This window comes from Calidris pugnax, unplaced genomic scaffold, assembly GCF_001431845.1.
Source record: "Calidris pugnax isolate Ruff unplaced genomic scaffold, ASM143184v1 scaffold95, whole genome shotgun sequence".
In the NCBI taxonomy this organism is placed as follows: domain Eukaryota; kingdom Metazoa; phylum Chordata; class Aves; order Charadriiformes; family Scolopacidae; genus Calidris; species Calidris pugnax.
The window spans coordinates 3,012,142-3,033,265 of NW_015090885.1; the positions used below are offsets into that span (position 1 = coordinate 3,012,142).

The following is a 21,124-nucleotide window of genomic DNA, read 5'->3' on the forward strand; positions in this document are numbered from 1 at the left end:
AATATAGGTTTTTATTTTTAAAACATATCTGCTTTTTGCAGGTATTTGAAGTTGCTCTCCTATTCATAAAAGGACCCAATTTTTTTTTTTCTGACTTAACTCTGTAAGGCCTTGTCTGCACCCTAAATGTTCTCATCTCCATTTCACTCTAAGTCATAGGCATTTCCAACTACCTCCCCATTCCTCCTCTTACAGAGAATCTAGGTATCATACAGCATCATAGACAAAGAGTAGGTCACTAAATTCATACAAAATATAAAACTAAATAAGAAAGTTACTGTATATTATGTAACAATAGGGTTTTGTGTTTTGTTTTGTTTTTAAAGAGATTTTCCATGCAAGTTACCCTTTCTTGATCAAGCAGATGCTTCTTAATTTCAGGTGGGTGCTAAAATTTAACTCAAAACAGAGGTTGCAGCTACTAAAAATGGTATGCAGCATTCCATGTTATAGAGAAAACACCAAAAATTGTAACCATATGAAATCATAGCACTCAGCCTGAAGTTTCTGAATCTTCTCCTAGGGTAATTTCCATGTATTATGTAAAGAGTCCCCCTCCTTATAGCAGTGCATGAGAAGTAAGAGGGCTTTAAAAATCAATAAATGCATTTTCCTGATGTACAAAACTAGGACTTGTCTTGATATTGTCCTGATATAAAAAACTAGGATTTTTGTAAGGTACATGAGCACCTTACTTTTGAAAGTTTTTTCTGACTTCATACAGCATTGACTTATTATTGGAGTACTAAACTTTGTATTTGCTGCTAATTAAGTCTTAAACCCAATTCTGATAATTCCCTGCTCTCCTCTGTACCAGGAAGGGCTGTCTAGTCCTGGAATAGTTATCGAACCTGCCTAGCATGTGGGAAGCTAAGGTTAAAATACAGCTTTAACGGGTAACTATTGTTTAAGACACTATATGGGAGACTGAAAAAGTAGCTCAACAACATCCATCGTTAAAGTCACTTGTTGTCAAAGCCATGAATAAAAACCCTTCATGTCTCAGGTAGCTACTTTAACTAGTTTGCTACCCACTTTTCATGGAAAAACTTTTTTTTTTTTCTTCCAAACAACAATGGAAAGATAACATGTTAGATGGTTTTATACACCTTTTAAAAAGAATATTTAAACCTTACTATATATGACTGCGGTGGGCTCCAGTGTACCCAATCGTAATTTACTTTGTCTTCGTCACGGACTACATATCTTGCCCAAGGTGAAATACGATAGAGGAGTTCGCCATTTTGAGCACGAATCACCACCTATGAAATAACCACAACACAAGCATGCAGTCATATATAATTCATATTACACTTCCTATGTAAACAATAGTGGAGAACGAAATAGTACACCACAGAAATTTAAAGAACACACAAATATACAATGCAAGTCAAGACAAGGAAGAATGACCCTCTTCACAGAGATGATTTACAAAGGGATAGCAAACCAGGTATGTCAGACAAAGGAGCATTGTTCACAAGCAGGAGCTGAAAGGTAAGGATATATATGTAAGCTTCTGGGAGAAAGAGCCTTCCCAAATGAGTTACTATTAGGTTCCCTAATTTCCCCTGTCATTGCTATTTTCCCACCACATTCTTATGAATTTAAACAGACATGCAGTATAATGCCACCAAGATGAGAACTCTGATTTGTTTACTTGGCAAACAATCCAGTAAGCCAGTTTTACTATCTTAATTCCCTCTTATTTTCTATACTCTATGAGTCCTGACCAATATCATATAGACCAGAACCACAAATCAACACAAGCAGCACAAGACAGCTTTCAAGTCAAGAAAAGGGAAAAAGAGTAAAATTTAAATAACTGAGTTTATTTTGCTGCCTTTCAGTTTCTCTGAATCCCTTCATCATTCTAATGATAAAAATATTATTATTGATTTTACTTTCTGCATTTGGTTTCTTCTAGCTTATAATAAGAGACGATAAGGCCCATCCTTTTCAATTCCTTCAAAAAGCTCATAAAACTTCACCAGAAAGAGTGACCAAATGCAACAGACCTAGGAGCCTTTTGGAGTATTATAATTTCACACAAAAAAAGCAAAATTGAAATAATTACCAGGATAACACTGAACCAGGACCTTGCAGAAGACACTGTATTTGAAGAGTTGGTGATCTTGAACAAGCCACCTGTGCTCTACTGAGTAATTAATGTAATCTGTAACTTACAAAATACCCTTGAGAAAGGATATGAGAATCAAGGGATGGAAAGTAGTTTTGCTCAATGGAAGACTGTTGCACATTTAAGAGTTCCAGACAACAGGTCCATGCTGCGCTGCACATGTCCCTTGGCTGCAGGACAACCTCACCCATCTCAGCATAAGAGAGAGACCTGCAGTACCAGCAACTACACCACCCACATAGTCTTGCCTTATAAGGAAACATACATGAGTTTGAATGACCAAAAGGGAGAGCTTCTCTCCAAGAACGGGATCTGCTTCAGACAGCATGCCATGGCAAAAAACTTACCAGGGCACTGTCTGATACCATGCTAATGCAGGGTGCCCAGCATTTGAAAGTGACTTGCTCATGATCAGTATTTCTCCTCTTATTTTAATTAAAGCGGTTATGCTATGAAGCCAATTGTCAAGCCTTTCTTCTTGAGATGCAGAAAGAATCCTGCTTCACCTCTCTCATCTCACCCTACCCTACCTCACCCATTCCTCAGTGCAGAAGGAACAGCATCACTCTGGTTTCGCTTGGTATTTTGGCTGCCATTAAAACAATAACACAGAAGGTTTGCACATTTAGAACCCAGAAATGTACAAGCAAGGGAAGTCCTGAAATTCTTCATTATGCTTTTGTTAAGTTGATGGTTGGATGTTGGGGGGGGCTTTTTTTTTTTTTTTTTGAGGGGAGAAAGGGGAAGGAGAGGGTAAAAAGACAGACAGCTGCAAGGACTTGCAGCAGATTCTGATTCTTTATTTTGTTTGACCTGATTTAACAAGCTTCCTCTGTTGAAATATCATAGTCTATGTTGGGAATTATGTCAGGAAGCACAATATGTGCAGTGTGGGTGAGTGAGCTTGCATAAACTGTCAATGAAGATCAATTATAGGAATTATTGAATTACACATTAGATAAGAAGCAGATGACTTCTTTTTGCATGCAAGTGCGGTGTTAACTATTTTTGTCTAATTTAAAATATAGCCATACAGGCAGTGAAAATCTGTCACTAAGCGTCACAAGCTGCCCAGGCTTATTGATAATTTTTTTTCTTTATGACTGAAGTCCTGCAGTTTCATGGTTTTGGCATGAAGCACTGTGCAGATGAAGCGAGACAGCATCAATCTACTAACAACATAAAATTTATATGCAGCTTGGGCAGAAATAGCCCCTTACAAAAGACTTGGTAGGGATGCAAAGAAAAATGTTATTTAGCAGTTGCCTTTTTCTGATGTGTTGGTACTCCTGATCCATGCTGGGGGAGTTGTGTGTCCTCCTGCTCCTACCACAGCTGGGCAGTTGATGACAGGGTTGTGAGACAAGCTTGTTCCTGCACCTTCATAATTTATAAATGTTTTTTTTTTTTTTTTTGCAAGGAGAGCAAGAAGCTCTTTCATAAGAAGCCTCATGTGAAAAGGGGTGGGGTGAAGTAGGAGTGGTGTTGAGCTTTTTTTTAATTAAAAAAATAAGGGGGGAAAGTGACTTTTCTTTACTCTCAATTCCTAACAAGTAGCCTAGAAGATGACAATTATCAAAGAATTGCCTTTTCACCTGTGGCAAGTGTCTTTCATTATTTTGATAGATTTTCTCTATCCTCAAGCCAGCTGCAGGAGAAAGTAAGATGAAAATATGTATACAGAGTAAGTTAATGGAAGTTGGTAAAGCAATGAAGTACGATTGCTATGTCTCTCAGCATATATTATAGCTCTGACAAGTCAAAATGGGATTTTAAGAAGTAATTGAGACTAACCACTTAAGCAGAAAAAGCTAAGAAAAGTTATTAAAAATACTATCCAGTTGTATGGAAAATTTCTTCCGTCAACTGTGCTAGCAAAGCTGGCCAAAAGAGTACTTCTGCAAATTATATCAACACTATGAAGATCTTCCAGGCTGATAGCATGGACAATTCGCAAGTTACTCTTAAAAATAATAAAAATTATCTCCTCTTTGATATCACACTTCTGATGATGCTATTGTTCAACTAATTTTTCCAATTTACCCATCACAAAAATAAGATAATTACTGCATATAATAACCATACCTAGCTACTCAAGTGAGCATTCCTTTTTCTCTAATAGTCTAGTGTAATTTATACTATACAGGCTTATGAGGTGGGCACATTTTAAGAAATATGAAGTAATTTATCTAAATTCAGAACATTATTTAATTAGATGTAGTACTGGTTTAATCCAAAGATGATACTGGAGGGGGGAAAGAGGTTATTTATTATGAAATAATAAAACCAATCATGCGTAGTCTTTAATTTAGTGCATTAAGCAATGAAAAATCTGTTTTTAAGAAAAACAGATTAGAAACACATTTAAATGAGTAACCAGTTATTTCACTTTTTTTTTAACCCACACATCTACAGTTACAGTTAATTAAGATGTGCAGCATCTCTCTGCATCCCATCCTTCTGAAATCATGTAAGAATTTTTACTGTTCCATAGTTACTCGACGCAACTGGACAATATTTCCCCTTATTTCTGAGGCATCAGTGCACCTGATTTAACAGTTTTTCAGAAGCCATTTTGTTTAAATAATATTTTCTCTTTTATTCAAAGCATCAGTGTCAAGTTGATTGGTTAGACTTTTCACGAACTGAAAGACTTTTATAGGAACTTGTACAACTTCCTAACCACTTTCACAGCCAAATTCCTAATTGCCACAAATAAAAATCACTTCAGCAGCATTGACACCTTAAACCTCAGATCACCAGGACATCTTTTGACTACCTTGGTGTACTCATCTATGAAATCCAGTGCCCTAATTGCAGTGGTTTTGTGTGCTAAACTTGTGTGCTGAACGTTTTGGAAAGGAGTGATTAGCACCACTTATTTATGGCTCTACATTGTTACTGTCATAATAAAACAAATACAGGTATGCCTGTGCTTCTCAAAAATTTTAAGGAAGAACTTTCAGACCTGAATTAAAAACCTGAATTAAAAAAAAAAGCCTAGAAAAACTGAAACATACAGTTGTAATAAGAATAAGCATATAGCCAACAATGGCCAGCCTTGAAAATATGTAAAGACTGGTATGCAAAGGTGCATTCCAATTTTCAAAATGCTGGACCGCAGAAAGTAAGACCTAAATCTTACAATCAAAGTGACAATGTGTTTCAAGTCTGCAGGGAATTTATGAAGTGGGGAGTGAGCGGTAGGATAAAACTAAGTAGAGCATTTACAGGTATGTTTTGATGATGTTTACAACTCTCAAAAGCAGTTTGTTACAGTTAAGAAGGAACCATCACTCTGAGGGCACCTGCCAGCCCCTTCTAGATGTCTCAGGGCATTTAAAGGAAGATTTGGCATTTACCTTCAGGCAACTTCCAACCTACTGTGACTCAGTGAAATTTGCTGGCTTTTTATGAACAGAAGCCACATATTTTTTCTTCATTCGTCTATAACAATAAAAAGTCTGAAAGTTTTGCAAGTAACAGCTTTGAAAGCTTAGTCACAAATGTAAATTTATAAAAAATATAAACCCATGTGTAAAATGGAACTTAATATGGTTGTGCTATTCTTACAACAGATGAAACTGTACAGTAGCAGGCCATAAAACACCACATTTTAAATCTGTGTTTATGAATATCCCCCCTCTTTGTGTGTGTTTGCCCACCTTGATCTTCTCTTCATATCAGCTTCATTTGGCTAACTCATCTTCCAGTGTACACATAAACAGATCTTCAGAACAATGTGGGACAATAATTCAAATGACCATGACATATAAGATCAGACAAATCTTCTGCCTATCATCCAACTCCTTCAGCTTTTGGTTGCTGCATTTAAAGCAGACTTTAATTCCATGCATGAGCATTATATTCCATTATAGTGTGTTCTCATAAGTCATCGGCCTCTGTTTCCACTCATTATGATACAGGGTCAAACATTAGAAATAAAAATAAGGAATTATCAACACAGAATGGCTTATTTTTCAGATATTTATTTTCATTTAAAAAAAAATAATCTGGCAGATGCTAGTTAAGAATTAAGACTGATATTTTTGCAGTTCAGGAAATTTGTTATATAGTGGTTTGTCATTTATACTCGAGTTGGGGAGAGGAAAACGAGGAGGCGATAACTAGATAACTGATGAGTATATGCAAGCCAATAAACTGCTCTGAAACACTGTATTATTATTTCATTACTTTAATAGCTTGAAAGCACTTGGAATGATTGTTGCTATATGTGGCTTTTAATACAACGATGAAATTAAATTGGCCATCAAACCAACAACAGCTAACATAATAGGAGTGGACTAGCTTTCATATAAATACAGAAGTGTTAGGGACTTGTTATTTACATAAGGGCAATAAGCTATTATTTCAATATTTTACAATTTATAGTATATCATTAGCTTCATCTTTATTCATTTCTGAGACAAGATTATCCATATGTAAAAGTCACAAGAATACAAGAGGAAAACACAAAACCTAAAAGCATGACAGGATTACATACTCTCTAGGAAGTTTGTGTTAGATACTGCAATAACATAACAAGGTTTTTTCAATACATTAAATTTATTAAAAATTAAAGATCAAGGTATTTCCCCCACTTCAGTTGTTCTAAGAGTGCATGGGAAGGAAAACAACTGCCTGCATAATAAGATGGTTTTTAGCATATTATACACTGTAGACAAAGAAAAGTTTACATTTTTACTTTTGCAAAAATAAGGTAACCAAGAGAAAGCACTACAAGTTTGTAAAAATATAAAAGAATCTGAACTAATTAAAGTTAATCTCTCCAAAACTTCATACTTGGGACATATTGCGGCTGTAATAAAACCTGGTCTTGCATTTCATTTCATAAATGCAGTTTAGTTTCAATGACAGTTCCTGCAATCAAGTCACTGATAGAAATGTGATCCTACAGCAAGATTGCTTTTTCTTTATTAGTTCATCCTTCTCTCAACCCCGTCAAGCTGCTACAGAAGTAGGGAACTGAAGTGAAGTTTTACCATGTGTTGAAAAAAACTTTCCCTGTATACCTTAGTTGTATACTTCCGCAAAATGCATCCAATCCCAGGGTTAGCACCCAGGACAGAATACACAGTTCTGACGATCTTTTGCCAGCAGATGATGTAAATTGAGCCCATTTACAGAAGTAAAAACACATCACCAGCCCTGCCTTCCCCATGCATATAGAGAAAACCACAAGGCAACTATTATCATTCTTTTTCTACACATCAATACTGGTTCATAAGAGAAGCTTTAGAAGCTATAGGCAGGGGTTTTGAATGTTTGGATTTTAATGCTTGAGATCACAGCAGAATACTCTCCAGTAAGATAATGCAACCTGCTGCAGAACCCAGGAACAGAATTCAGAGTTCCTTGCCTGACACAGTTTGCCTTAAAGAAGATTTAGATAAAAATACAAAAGCCTGACAAAACGTTGTGCTTCTATCCCAAATTTAAGAGCTTTATTCTGGAATTGTCTCATTCAACCTGGCAGATTTTAGAGACCAGATAAAACAATTTGCTTTTTAGCAGCCTCAGAAATAGAAGGCAAGGAATGAAGAAGCAAACACAGCTTCTCACTAGTGCCTTTCTCTTCTTGCTACTGCACAGCCCTGGCCTAACTGAGCTCAGGAGAGGCACCAGGAAAAAAAGGCTTTAGTTGTTCAACACCTCAGCTTCTCCTAGCCATGAGCACCTCCCCAAACGGGCTCCCTATCCAAATCAGTGGGGGAGGTGTGGAAAATGGGAGATCTTTCCAGAATTCATCTTCCACTGAAAAAACTTCGCCATACTCTATTCCTACCGCTCCAAATAACCAAGAAGTCAAGCGTATCTGTCAAGGTGCTTGCAGTCACTGAAGTTATTTCCTAACTAGTGAATCGAGTATAAACCTTTCCGAAACTTCTTTTCAAGAACTGACAGCGTGTTGCTTCTGCCAGTCTATTCTCCTTCCTAAATTGCAAATTGGTTACACTGGAAAAAGTAACAGAACACTCTAATCACATTACTCCAACTCTCCCCCTAACTTTTTTTCCTCATCAATTTAAGATTACTGTCAAAATCAAGTCAGTCAAGACAAAGCTGTCTGCTTTGTTTGATTTTTCTTCCAAGCAATTTTCTGGCAAAGAAATCTGCTAAAGGGGCAAGTTTTTCAATCAAATATTGAAAAAATACTCCTTAGCTATTGGACACATAGTAATACTTCTCTGGTGGTTTACACATTTAACAAAGTTCCACAGAGGAATCTGTGCAATTCACACGCCATTGGGAGAGGGGTATATTTGCTGTGCAAATTATTTTTCTGTAAATATTTCATCACATCAGCTATTAAACTTATATCCTTATTACAGATATTAAATATTTGTTCACAGGTCCCCTTTCTTTCCCCTTCTTATCTCCCTCAGGGGGAAAAAAAAATTAAAAAAAAAATCAAGATATGAAAGAAGCCAAGTCATGAAGTCATGCCTTGATTTTCCAAAAGAGGGAGATATAGCTCCATTTGTGAATTAAGCATTTCAATTACAACAAAGAATGTAAGAACATGTTTAACTAGTTTACTACATCAGATTAAAAAGGAAAGCTTTTGCTCTTTTTTCTATTTCCATGCTTCTTAAAAAACTAAGCAAAATTAGTAAATGCTAACAAAAATACTGTATTATCTATTTGAATATTAAAAAATTCAAAAGATGGAGACAGTGACCTGCTATCATAAAAATATCTACACAGACAGAGATAAAAATAGTATAGGGAAATCAAACTGTTAAAGTCCAGAAAACCACAGGAGAATTGTTTAAAATGAAAGCAATACCACATGGAAACATTCCCGATAGACTTCAGTAGGCACAAGTGTAGACACTACTTCACTATTCTAAAAGTGATGGATTCCTACAGGAAGAACAATAGACTTTATAACTGTTAGCTACACAAAGGTGGCATTATTAGGTATTGACAGCCAGTTTACTTTTAAGAAAGGAAAACACCACATGTACCTATGCTGCAGGACAGCATTCAAATTTTTCTTTCAGTCTGGAATCCAGATTTTTAAAACCTCTTTCAAAATAGTATTTAGTCAAAGGAAAACTGGAATCTCTAAAATATAGGGTTCAAGAAATACTTTCACAAACACACACTGTGATTTAACCAAAATCAAGCAACTACAACAGTGATGTAGTTCAAAGACTATAAAATTTGGATGCATAATATAAAAGCATTCATGTATGTATTATGTAACTGAGAGGCTTGGGGTAGGAGAGCACAGTTTGAAAAGCAACCATAATAATAAAGCACATTACACATAATAAGTGTAACTTATTAGAATTGTTTCAAGTCATGTCAAGAAGAAAAGAAGCTGCTGAAGTATGTAATAGGGGCACCCAAGCATTAAGTATTACTTACCCTCAGCTATAAAGCCTTTGTATAAAGGACAACTACTGCATAATGCACCTTGCAGTTGGGTGGTTGTGGCATAGCATGCTTACTTTTTGATGCTCCCATTCATGGCTGTTTCAAACTGACATCTTTTGGGGATGAGGCTGTTCACACTCAGCACCTCCATTTTGTCACATACTCCCATGGTGTCTTATAACTGGGGTAGCCTGCAGCCCAAAATGGTCCTTCCACTGCTCTCTCCCTCCACTTCCTGTTCTCTCCCCACCCAACAATTCGAGAGACCCTAACACCTTCGTTCACACTTCTTGGTGGATAATAAAAAAGCACAGAATCATGATGTTCCCTCTGTTCTGAGGTCATCCATCATGGATGAGCTCATCTGATCCTCTCCACATATTGTTAGGTGCATTAAATTAACTGCTTCCTGATATTCTGAAGCAGCATACCTTGAATACTTTGTCATAACACCTCAGAGAAGTTCTCCTCAAACAGCTCTGGTGTTGGCTGTGTTGCCAGTACAGATTCCATCTGACAAGACTCAGGCATCTAAGGTGTGGAATAAGTCCATTAGAATAGTAAAGTTCATCTTCCACTTTCTCCTTGACATAAAATATTCTCTATTTTTTTACAAATAGAGCTGCAAATCAGGATGTATGTACCTGTAAGTCACACTGAAAAGAGCGTCTGAAGGTTTACCTAATTAGTGGCCCTATCTTCAAAACAAAACCAGCTGCCCTAAAACACACAGAAGTGTATATATGTACTTCATATGGACTCTCAGACTTCAATTTCCATTTCAAGATCCCTTTAAGTCTCTCTCTTACTCAAAAAAAAACAAACCACACCACATTTTGCTTTACACAATCCTCATATAAACTGAAACAATTAGCCTTCTGTATGGATAAACTAACAGGGAGATATTTTTAAATAGCAAAACCTCCTACCAAAGAATCTTTGCAATCTTCAAGTCACTGGAGAAGTAAGCCTGCCAAAATAACCAAGCAAGAATATTCTGAAGTGCGGAGCACAGTCTGCAAAAAGTGACTCTAAAGAGCAACAGTCAGTACATTGTAATGCTTCATCCCTGCTACAACCTCTCCTATGAGTCCACATGTAGTTGCACCTTGTTTACCAAAGCCAAACAGGCAAAGTCAAGAGACCATGCATCTCCCAACTCTTCCTGCTAGTAAACCTAAACTGTAACCTAGAGAAGTCTACAATAACTTGCCTGCATGGTTCACAATGAAACACGAAGGGTATTTGCCACAGATTTAACTAATGCTTTACTTGCCATTCAGCACCACTGATGTCTAGAAATATATCTGCTAGATGACTTCAGAACTATTCCCTAAAGTTCCAAATGCCAGGAAGGCCACATGTGCTCCTTCTTGCACACAGGTTATATATCATGATGCTGCAGAACACTTGTTTCATTCACTGTTCATATTTGTAAGCCTAGTGATTATTTTTTAAATCCTACACACCATTTAAGACATGAAATTTAAATGACATGGAAATTAACAGACTATGAACAAGGCTATACCCCGCTCCCCCAGCTGACATGTATACAAGAAACATTTAAGTGTTTATATTTGTATATGTAAGAAAACAATGAACACTTCTTCAGGAAGCTTCGCACTGGAATCAAGTTTCATACCTCTGCTAGGAGTACCTAAGACTCCCTTTATAAAAGCTGTCTGACTGCACATAACACATTTATATCTTATGTTTCAGAAAACCCACCACATCTTTAACACTTCTATGCCTAGCATCCTAACCACCAGCTTGTTATCCCATTATTAAAAAGTTCCCCCGAGTTTCCACATACTCATTAAAAACGCCTCCATGTTTTGACTGCAGACTGCTTGAAGGGCATGAGATCTGAACTCAAAGCCAGTCTGATACTATGCTGCTGGACTTCATGACAAGTAGGGTCAGCTGCAACACCATCCACTTCATCAGTGACAGTAATTACACTTGATGAATTTTACTAACAGTGGTTCCCTGACACTGATTAACCCACCTGCTCACCATATTTGATTCCTTTTCAAGGTTTACAAGTTAAACACAGAGCATGCAGATCTACTACAGAGTATAGGATACAGTGGTAAAAACTGTAAGTATGACATTTTAATAATATTCTTTACAACTAACTTTCCTCTCCCCAGGACCTTATGGATACAAGTATACTTGTAAGTACTTCCAACCATGATTAATCTGTTAGTGTTCTGACTCAAAGTAGTGCCTCCTTTGCAGTCTTTACTATTAAAAAGGGGTTGTACCTATGGACCGAAAAACTAGTCAAGCAGTAGTGAACTTTTAAACATTTTGCACGTACTCCTCTTTGTGCCAGCCCCAATTTTGTATTGAACTTAGCACCTATAGGTACTGTTTAGCAATCACTGAAACCACTCAAACATGCCAGAGTGGAATATCAATAGAATAATATTGTGTTAACAAGTGCACGAGATGTCAAATCTCATCACCTCATTACAATACAAGATGAAAAAGTTTACGATTTAATGCGTATATCCACACTGACATACATGTGTGGAGGAAGAAAGGATATAGATTTAACAAATGATGGAACACAGAGGTTTTCTTTTTTAAAAGTTTCTACCATTTTCTGATGTGACCTTTACAGGAAAAACTTACATTATTTGTTCCCTGAGCTGTACATCCCTAATTCTGTCAGCATACACAGAGGAATTATGAAGGCTGCTATGGTGCCCAGAAGTGATCTGTTAAGACCCAATTAAAATTAAGACAGGGTTTCTTTTTTCTTTTGTCTATCTACGCTCAATTACATAAAAGTTATCTGAGAAAGCTACCCATTTATAGTTAATTCGCGTGGCTTCAAAAATGTAGTAAGGGATTAACAAATTTTGTCACTGAGATTTTTGCACACAACTTCCTAATCTTTACCTCACTCTTGGTAAAAGTTGCATTATGGAGACATCAGAGATCCTGACTCTTAACTCAGGAGAAATAAGCCAGAATCACTTACATTAAACTAGGCTAATGGATATACAAGTGATATTTAGTTGCACACAGTGTGTTAATTTCATGGACCCACCCAGCATATTGTCAGATGAAGTCTCAAGTAAATTTACTAATATATAAAATTCTTATTTTGTCAAGTCATTTCAGAAATCACATATCTACTGTCATTACTAGAAAGCTGAATAATTACTACTATTCTAGTATATCATCTCCAGCTAACAGAAGACAACTTTGTGGTTTCACTATACAGATCTCCTATTCAGTGTTCAAGGGCAGCAGGTAGCTCAATCATAATTGCCAATATTTTAGAAGTAGTGATATTATCTTCTATTATATAGCCATGTGAAAATATTTTAGAACTTGATCATTAGCCATGAATTTGGAAATTTTCACCTAGGTTTGAATTCTTATTTGCTTCTAGTCCCCAATTGTCCTGCATTTTCTCTGCTGTTCTTTAGCATATATAAAGAACATTAAGCAAGTTCCCCAACGTAGATACTCAGATCTCAACTTTTAACAGTAGTCACCACCCCTGAACTTCACTGACACTATTTTAAAGTTAGGATCTTACGGATTTCAGTGAAAACTTATTTACAGGCATCTTAAGCAGTTGTAAAACTCATTTATAGAAATTAAAAAAAAACAACAGCAATAGAACAAAGTGGAACACCAATTAAACTCCCACTTGCACACACTACAAGACTTGCTAAAGAAGCCTGTCCATGTTAGTTTTTCTAAAAGCTTGCTGTATACTGTGATAGAGTTAATTAAGAATACTCTGGCAAAGAAGAAAGAATTCAGTCGTTTTCAATTATGAAAGATAAGCACACTTGCCCCTCAACTGCCATCACTTTTAGAATGGCAAAAGTGCTAACACTTACAGAAACTTTAGTTGTCCCCCATTAGAATACAGACAGACAGGTAAAGAGGCTTAATTTATTAAAGCATAAAGTTTGGATTTTGGTTTTGTAATCTGTGCTCAGCTTATTAGGTATGTCAGAAGTTTCAAACCACAAACACCATGCAACCACAACTATAACTGTATTTGTTCATTTAACTCAGTAAGCTCCCAAATGATCCACGGGAAAAAAAAAAAATTATACCCTTTTCTAGCAGGTAATCTTATTTTGTAGATGGATGTCATAATCCACAATGGAGCTACTCAACTGTTATAAGCACCCATCCTTTCACAGAGAAATGTATCAGAAGTTCTATAGCAGGTTTTTTAATTACTTACCTTCTTCAATGTTTATATTTACTTATGAGAAGACCACCTGAACAGCTACAGTAGACAAGCCTACTACTATTGAAAAACAGGCAAACGTTTGACCTCTGCTCCTCATTTATTTTCCTACAAAAATATTTTGTGACCTGATCTAAATTAGTGTCACCAGCTACACTCGATCCATTTCCCATTCTGGCTTAGAAATTACTTATTTAAAAGGAATGACCTTGTCACCATTTCAGAACTTGGCTTTTGCCTGTGTAGAACTAAAGATGAAAACAGTTTAGACAGAAGCTTAAGATAAGGACCTTCTGCAGGAGACTTTTCCCCCCCAGCAGATTAATCAAGACACTGCATAAATGTCTGAAGTTGTCTGTTTTAGCTTAAATATTTAAGAATAATATTGGTAAAAGAAACCTTAAAGCCTGCAATCCCCTTATGCTTCTTTAGTAAAGCAAAAAAGGGAATACATTCATTGCCAAAAAGAAATAGTTTTTGTGGCATAGTCTAGTGCACACAGACAACAGTGCCTGTATATTTAAACATTAACTCTGTAGTCCGCAGAATAATTTCCATCTAAAGACAATGCAATATTCTCAGCTTCTACATGAACAAAGAACTGCAAAACTATGTTCTACCACACAAATCCACGTGTTTATGAACACACGCATTTAGGAACGATCATAATCTAGAAGAATCACGTAGTTCAAAGAAAATTTACAGAATAGCAGCAGTTTTCTGAACCCAACAGTGGAATAAGAAAGGATAAAAAGATCAGCTCTAACATGCAGGTAACACATATGCCTATCATGTGGAATATTCCAACCTCATTACAGCTTTTGTGACTGATAACCATTTTAGAACTACCTTAATTGAAGGCTTTTTTCCATGTTAGTTATATCACCTAAATACACTGAAAGTACACATCGTGATGTATTAGATTCAGTTGTATAGGCACCATGGAACAAAAACAAAGTGTCATGAAAGATTACCAGCAAAGTTACAGCTGAGTCTGGGAGCAGTTCCATATGGATGAAGTCATCAATTATGATTATGTACACTTGTGAATCAAGTTCCTAAATCTTTTTTTTTTTTTTTTTTTTTTTAAAGACCAGAATATACACACTCAAAAGCAAATCTATCCATAGGCAGACAGAACAGTCCAGCTTCATGAGCCTGTTTGGCAATCACATATTTTCAGCCTTAGTGAAAACTGCTTACATCTTTGTTTAAAAAACTGACCATGTTAAAGCATGACTAAAGAAATGTCAAAGTAAGAAAACCTGAAATAATGAAAAAAAAAAAAGAGGAAACAGAACTCACATTCTGCTCTGTCAGCAGGAGTCTCATGGCTTTTCAGAAGACTCAGAGCAACTACAGCAAATCATCTTACTAATACATCAGTACCATGAGTAATCAGTAGTCAAAAATTCTGCATACTAAACAAATTATGCTCAAGGCAATCTTTGCTTTTTGGAGTTCACATTTCAAAGAAAGTAGTGAATGCAAAGAGAGAAAGTACTATGAAGACCTTACTTCAAAAATAGAAGATTATGATTAGTGATTATATGGGTAGACAAACAAAAAAAAATCTTAAAAAAAAAATCTTCTTTTTCCCCCAATATGTTTAAGAATATATGCTGTTTGCTATTATGTTAATAATTATCAACACTCCTCCATCATTCACACCTCTTATCTCTACACTAAGTATAGCATATAGTACAGTAGTAAGCTCAATAGTGTGGTAGATAAAACATAAATGGTAAATTTAGCAACAATCAAAAATCTAACCTGCATCTCAACCATGAAAAATATTAACTAACCATTCTGCAATCTCATACATTACTGCATAATCATTGCATTTCTGAGTTGCAGACAACTGTTTTCTTTCCTGCTCTGTAAAATAAAAACCAGCTTTCTCATCCTTGAATGATTATTCCTAAATTTAAATTTATCCATATTTATTACTGGGATAATTTCATAGGCCATAACAAAAAGCATAGAGATAAGCACACACATTGAGTAAGCATTTCCAGAGCATTTTTATGCATCTTTGTTTCAGCAGATTTCTTGTTTACCTAAGCGGATTTTCAGCAGAAAAATGAGGATTTTTTCAGTGTGTTACTTTTGTTGATGAGAGCCCTGAAAATATAGTAGTATTATACAAATGTTCCCAGTTTCTTAATTTTCCTGGTCTACAGATGATTTCAGTACATTTCTTTCCTTAACTACTCATTACTGTCCCCGATTAGCATACAGTAACTCTGGAATTCAAGCTCAGACTGCAGCAATTCAAGTTCTCAGAAGTACATCTCTGACTGAAATCAGTACTCACCTAGAAATAATCTACCCTACTGATATCTAGTTGTCATTATGTATATCTACACTAAGTGCAATAACTGTAGCATTTGATAGTTCAAAGAAATTTTCCATTAATTCCTGGAAGAAAAGATTTTATGCTCATGGATACTCATGCAATATAACTGATCATATACAACTAAACTTTCCCTGTGTCTGTACTTAGTTAAACTTACTTCACCTAAGCCTACTGCTCAATACCCTTAATTCTTAAAGAACAGGCAGAATTTTTACAAAATCACATGTACCATTAAAGCAAAACAAAGAAATCACCTGAAAAGCCATGGTTAAAAGGATCATAAAAGTTACCATGGTATTAAGATTTGAATAGGATTTTAATCTCAAGTAGTTGCATCAAATACAGAAAGACTTCATCTATACATTGCTTAATCCTTATTTTTCAAATTATCAATACATAAGTACTGTTTTCATCTTGTATCATGATACAATGCACTATATCCACATTTCATCCACATATGCCTCTTCCTAAGCATCACAAAGATGTTAATGCTTCATTCATTGAGGTCAGTTTGCACAAGTAGATAAACTGATTCTGCTTCTTAGAAAAATTCAAAAAAGATAAAATTATTTAAGCAAAAAGGACAAATGATTAAGAAGGGTTATGAGAATTAGACAGTAAGTCTAGAACCAACACCTTTAGCTTTGATCCATGGGGCACAGGAGAACTGCCATCTTCTCCAGGTGGAATGAACAATTCCCACTTCCCATACTCCATCTTCTTATATGGATGAGAAAATGGATTCCAGCCATCTACAATATAAGAAATATTACTAAGTGTATTTATGTTAAAACATATCCAATTACAATGCAAAGGTATAACAGCATGTTCCATCATTTTCAGAGTAAACATCAGTGACAGCAGACACACTTTTATCTGATACTACCATACATATTCAAAAGAGGTTCAATAAAATGTGTAAGATCCTCACTGGGAAACCATACTCCTCTTTTAATTTGACAACGATTAAATTATTTCTACTTTACCTTCTTAGATTAAGGTCAAAACCACCTCCTCCCCCTCCCCTTGTCCCCGTCCCCCTCGTCTCCCCCCCAAAAAAAAAGCCTACTGATTTTAATACCACAAAGTCATGTCAGTGTGAAGATTAATGGCAGGAAAGTAATGCTTAATGCAGATTTAAAAACAAAAACCTTACACCCTAAACAAGTCAGTAGAAATATTTGTTACTGCACTATGAGAAAAGCTGATCAGCAGCTGCTAATTAGAGAGAGGGAAAGTGCACAAGTTGGAACCAAAAATGACCTCCACAAATTGAATGCTCAAACCAGGATTGGACACCCATGCAGTTCACTAGCTCTATTTTAACAAGCTGATGTCGTATTAGTAACACTCATTAAGTGTATAAAATAGGAAAAACAAAGGGTAAACTGTAGACAAACCCAGTAGCAAGGGCTAGGAAACCACACAATACCTGGCACTACAGGCAAGGAATCTGGCCTGAAATGCCACACTTAATTAAATAAGACTTGAAGAAGATTCCTTGGTTTACTGAACCAAGTTTAGATTCCATACTTCAAGATCTTTGTCCTCTTTGCATTCACTGAGTACTGTAGGTGTGCAAGGTTAGTCATTATGACACATCTAATTGAACAGACATCTGCCAAGAAGGTCTTGGGTATTTGTATGCATGTTCAAGATAACTCCTATAAATGAGACTGAATATAAAGCTTCTGAACCAGACTTCAGCAATGTAATAATTTCTGGGCTAGAAGGAAGTGGCAAATTTGAAATTTATTTTTTTTTTTTCTTTACCTTGAAACATGTCTATCTCGCATAGTTCAAGGCAGAGACCCCCTAAGCTACGAGAAAGCAGTCAACACAGAAAATTGAATTGCAAGACATGAAAGCAACATATGCTAATCTTCCTTCATGCTAATCTATTTGCAAGCCATGTCCTGCCGTAAAAAAAAAAAAAAAAGCCAATCTCAATGAAAGAGGAATAAACAGCCTTCAGTGACACCCTATTTACAGGAGGTACAGTGCATGATCTTAACCAGGTACTCTAACACCTGTAATAGTACACAGTGAACTGTTCACACCCAAAGCAAGTTCCATGACTAGCTTATGATAGCATAAAACAATATTGCTACTAAACATGGCAGTCAGGATCAAAAGCAATTCAATAAAAAACTGGACACACAACTGGAGTGGCATCATCAATTTTGGCACCATGGAAATCTCAGTGGGTAGGTAGAAAAGTGAAGTTATATTCATCAACATAGGTATTTTTGTAAATATCAGTTTACAAAACAGAAAAACATCAGAAAAAAATATTCTCTGCTGTGCAACAAAATGTCCTCTAAGAATACATGGATGTCTTGAGTTTCAGAGAAAGTTGCTAGTTGTTCTTACACAGTTGTTTAAACTTGAGACCTGCCAATCTTTAAGGAACAAAGCTGAAATGCACAAATCAGACTAGACAATGCGACAAAAGTACCTGTGTAAGACAAATATTCTAGTACCTATTCATTTTACGGTAGAGAGCAGTGTCAAAACCAATGAAGAGATTATTATAATAAAACATTTCCCATGCTCAAAACCAGAAATATAATTAACTCAGTACTCTATTTAGGTATTAGTTTATCACAATTAAGGTATTTGGGTAGTGCAGACAAAATACACACATTAGCAGAAGAAAAGTATTTGTTCTGCTTGATTAATAGCAGAAGAGCTTGTACATTAGTAAGATTTAGATGGGTCTTCCCCCTTGGTTTTACTCTGAAGTTTCAATCAAAAAATAATGAAACAAACATTGAAGACCAACATCAAACAAACAATACCTTAGCAATAAAGCAATCCTCCTTAAAAGAATGCCAAGACTGAAAACACATATGAATTATACTGTATAAACACTGTATAACATTTATTTTGTTTCAGGGAAAATATGGTAAAAAGATGTGGCACACATCACTAAGATTTTGGGGCTTAGAAAAAAGTTAAAACTGATATTTTCTTTTAAATTGCAAACAGCTAAACTGCCCAAAATAAACAATTCAGGCAAAAATGGGAAAACAGAAGAAAGATGAAACAAGTAATGAACATCTTACCAAGTTGCAAGAAGACTACTTTAAGGAACCTGTTATGATTGAAGATAGCCAAGACCTTCTTATGGGAATTACTACCAACTCTTTCAACCTCCTTCCCCCACCCATAGATATGATTGTGTTCACTGCTTTTTGTGAAACTCTTTGTAATTGAGCTGTATCTCTTGATTACAATGCATGAACTGAACCAAACATACCAGGTGATAAGTTAAACTAAGCAAACATTCACCAGGTTCAGTTGAACTGAATCAAACATACCTGGAGGTGAGGATGCAATATGGTATTCACCACCAGGTAAGTAGAAATAAATTGTCAGTAATCATCAAGTTCCTCAGCAATATAGCATGCAAATAAGATGTTCAGAGTGTTATCACTGTTTTTAAGGTTTTAAGAGAGAAATTTAGGGTAGCTATAATGGTGATAACACTTCTAGTATCAGAAATTTAGCTGACTAATTATTACTTACAAACAAAATTAAAAGTTACAGCAAGTCTTAGGCCCAGTCTTTGTTAAACTCACTTGGGGAAATTGCCTGAAGCTGAATTCATTACATACACTAAGAACACTGAATTCTTACATTATCTGAAAAAAAAAATTCCCATGGCCTGTTACAACCACCTGTCTTCCTTCCCTTAGAGGTGGGATGATTGTATCTCTAACAATTTAAGCATCTCTGCTCTCCAGAGGCAGCTTTAACACCTCTGTCCAAGTTGCTTACACTTTACCCTCTACCTACTAGCAATACCGGATGTTCCTGTTAATATTTCTTCTCAGCCATAGTTGTTCATTACTGGGTGTCTGGGGCTCATGACTTAAGAAGAAATGCAAAGCAATACCCATCTGTCCCAGATGGTCCTTCTTAAAGTCATCGTTTTCTACTTACCATTGGAGAGGAACTCATTTAGAAAGGTTACAGCATAAAATATTGCTTTGTATTAAGGCAAGAGGCATGAAAAGTGAAAACATCCTGAAAACTGAAGGCTTCCTTCAAAGAGGAAGTGGCTCAGGCCTCTCTCAGTTTAAATTCTTAGTTTTCAGGTTTTTCAGTTAAACAGCCAAAATGTCTAGGAGAAAAAAAACAAAAAAACACCAAACCACAAACCAAACAAAACCCACCACCAAAAAACAAATAGCAGACTATTCAGAATTTGAAAACATTAGGACAAGAAAAAATATCTTACTTTGGCAAAAGGGACTTCAAAAACTCTGCCAATAGCTACAAAGAGAAAAAACTGAGATTACCAGCACAAGGTTCAAATAATCAGCTTGAACAGGTTTTAGGAAAAAGGACACCATCACAGAAATCCTATTAGCCATACAGAAGACAAGAGATTCTACAGAAAGTTCGGGCTCCAGATATGCCTTAATCCAACACAGAAGACATCCTGAATAGCCTGGTACTTTTAATTTCTCTCACCTGTGATCAGGTCTTCCAACACCAGACAACTATTTAAGCATTAGGTCCTGCCTCAGCAAAATGAGGCACACGGGAACTTTTTGCTCAGAACTGCACCCTTAGCGTGTCGAAGAATCATGAACTGAGTTTTAATTTAGAACTAAATTCAAAGCTATAATGGCTCTGATTCTACTATTTATCATTAAAAATCAATTAAAATGCAGTTCTTCCAGCTAAATTATAAATTGACTTCTGCCACCTGGTTTTATTTTCACATTGACAAGTATATAGCCATACAGCTCTGATACTCATGGCATAACTTAGTTTCATATCAGAAGTTAACACTATTCTTGTTTCATGTAGAGGCAAGACATACTTGCATATTGACCAAATCATTCATCTGTTTCAAAGTAAGAGCTGATACATTAATGCAATGTTGTAATTATGTTTTTCAAAACTGAAAAAGCTACTTAAAGCAAGGTTGAATACTAAAGCGCAATAAACCTCATCTCTAAGAGCAATTATATTT

The 21,124-nt window shown here is 35.9% G+C and overlaps 1 protein-coding gene across 1 annotated transcript in view; it reads right to left on the reverse strand.

The window, feature by feature from the left end:
* Positions 1–21,124, reverse strand: part of GBE1 (glucan (1,4-alpha-), branching enzyme 1) — a 158,917-nt gene that overhangs the window by 95,970 nt on the left and 41,823 nt on the right. Inside the window, exons 3-4 of the mRNA XM_014947262.1 lie at positions 16,771–16,886; positions 1,137–1,262 (exon numbers count right to left, since the gene is read on the reverse strand). Coding sequence (XP_014802748.1) covers positions 1,137–1,262; positions 16,771–16,886 — 242 coding nt within the window. The remainder of the gene's footprint in view (positions 1–1,136; positions 1,263–16,770; positions 16,887–21,124) is intronic.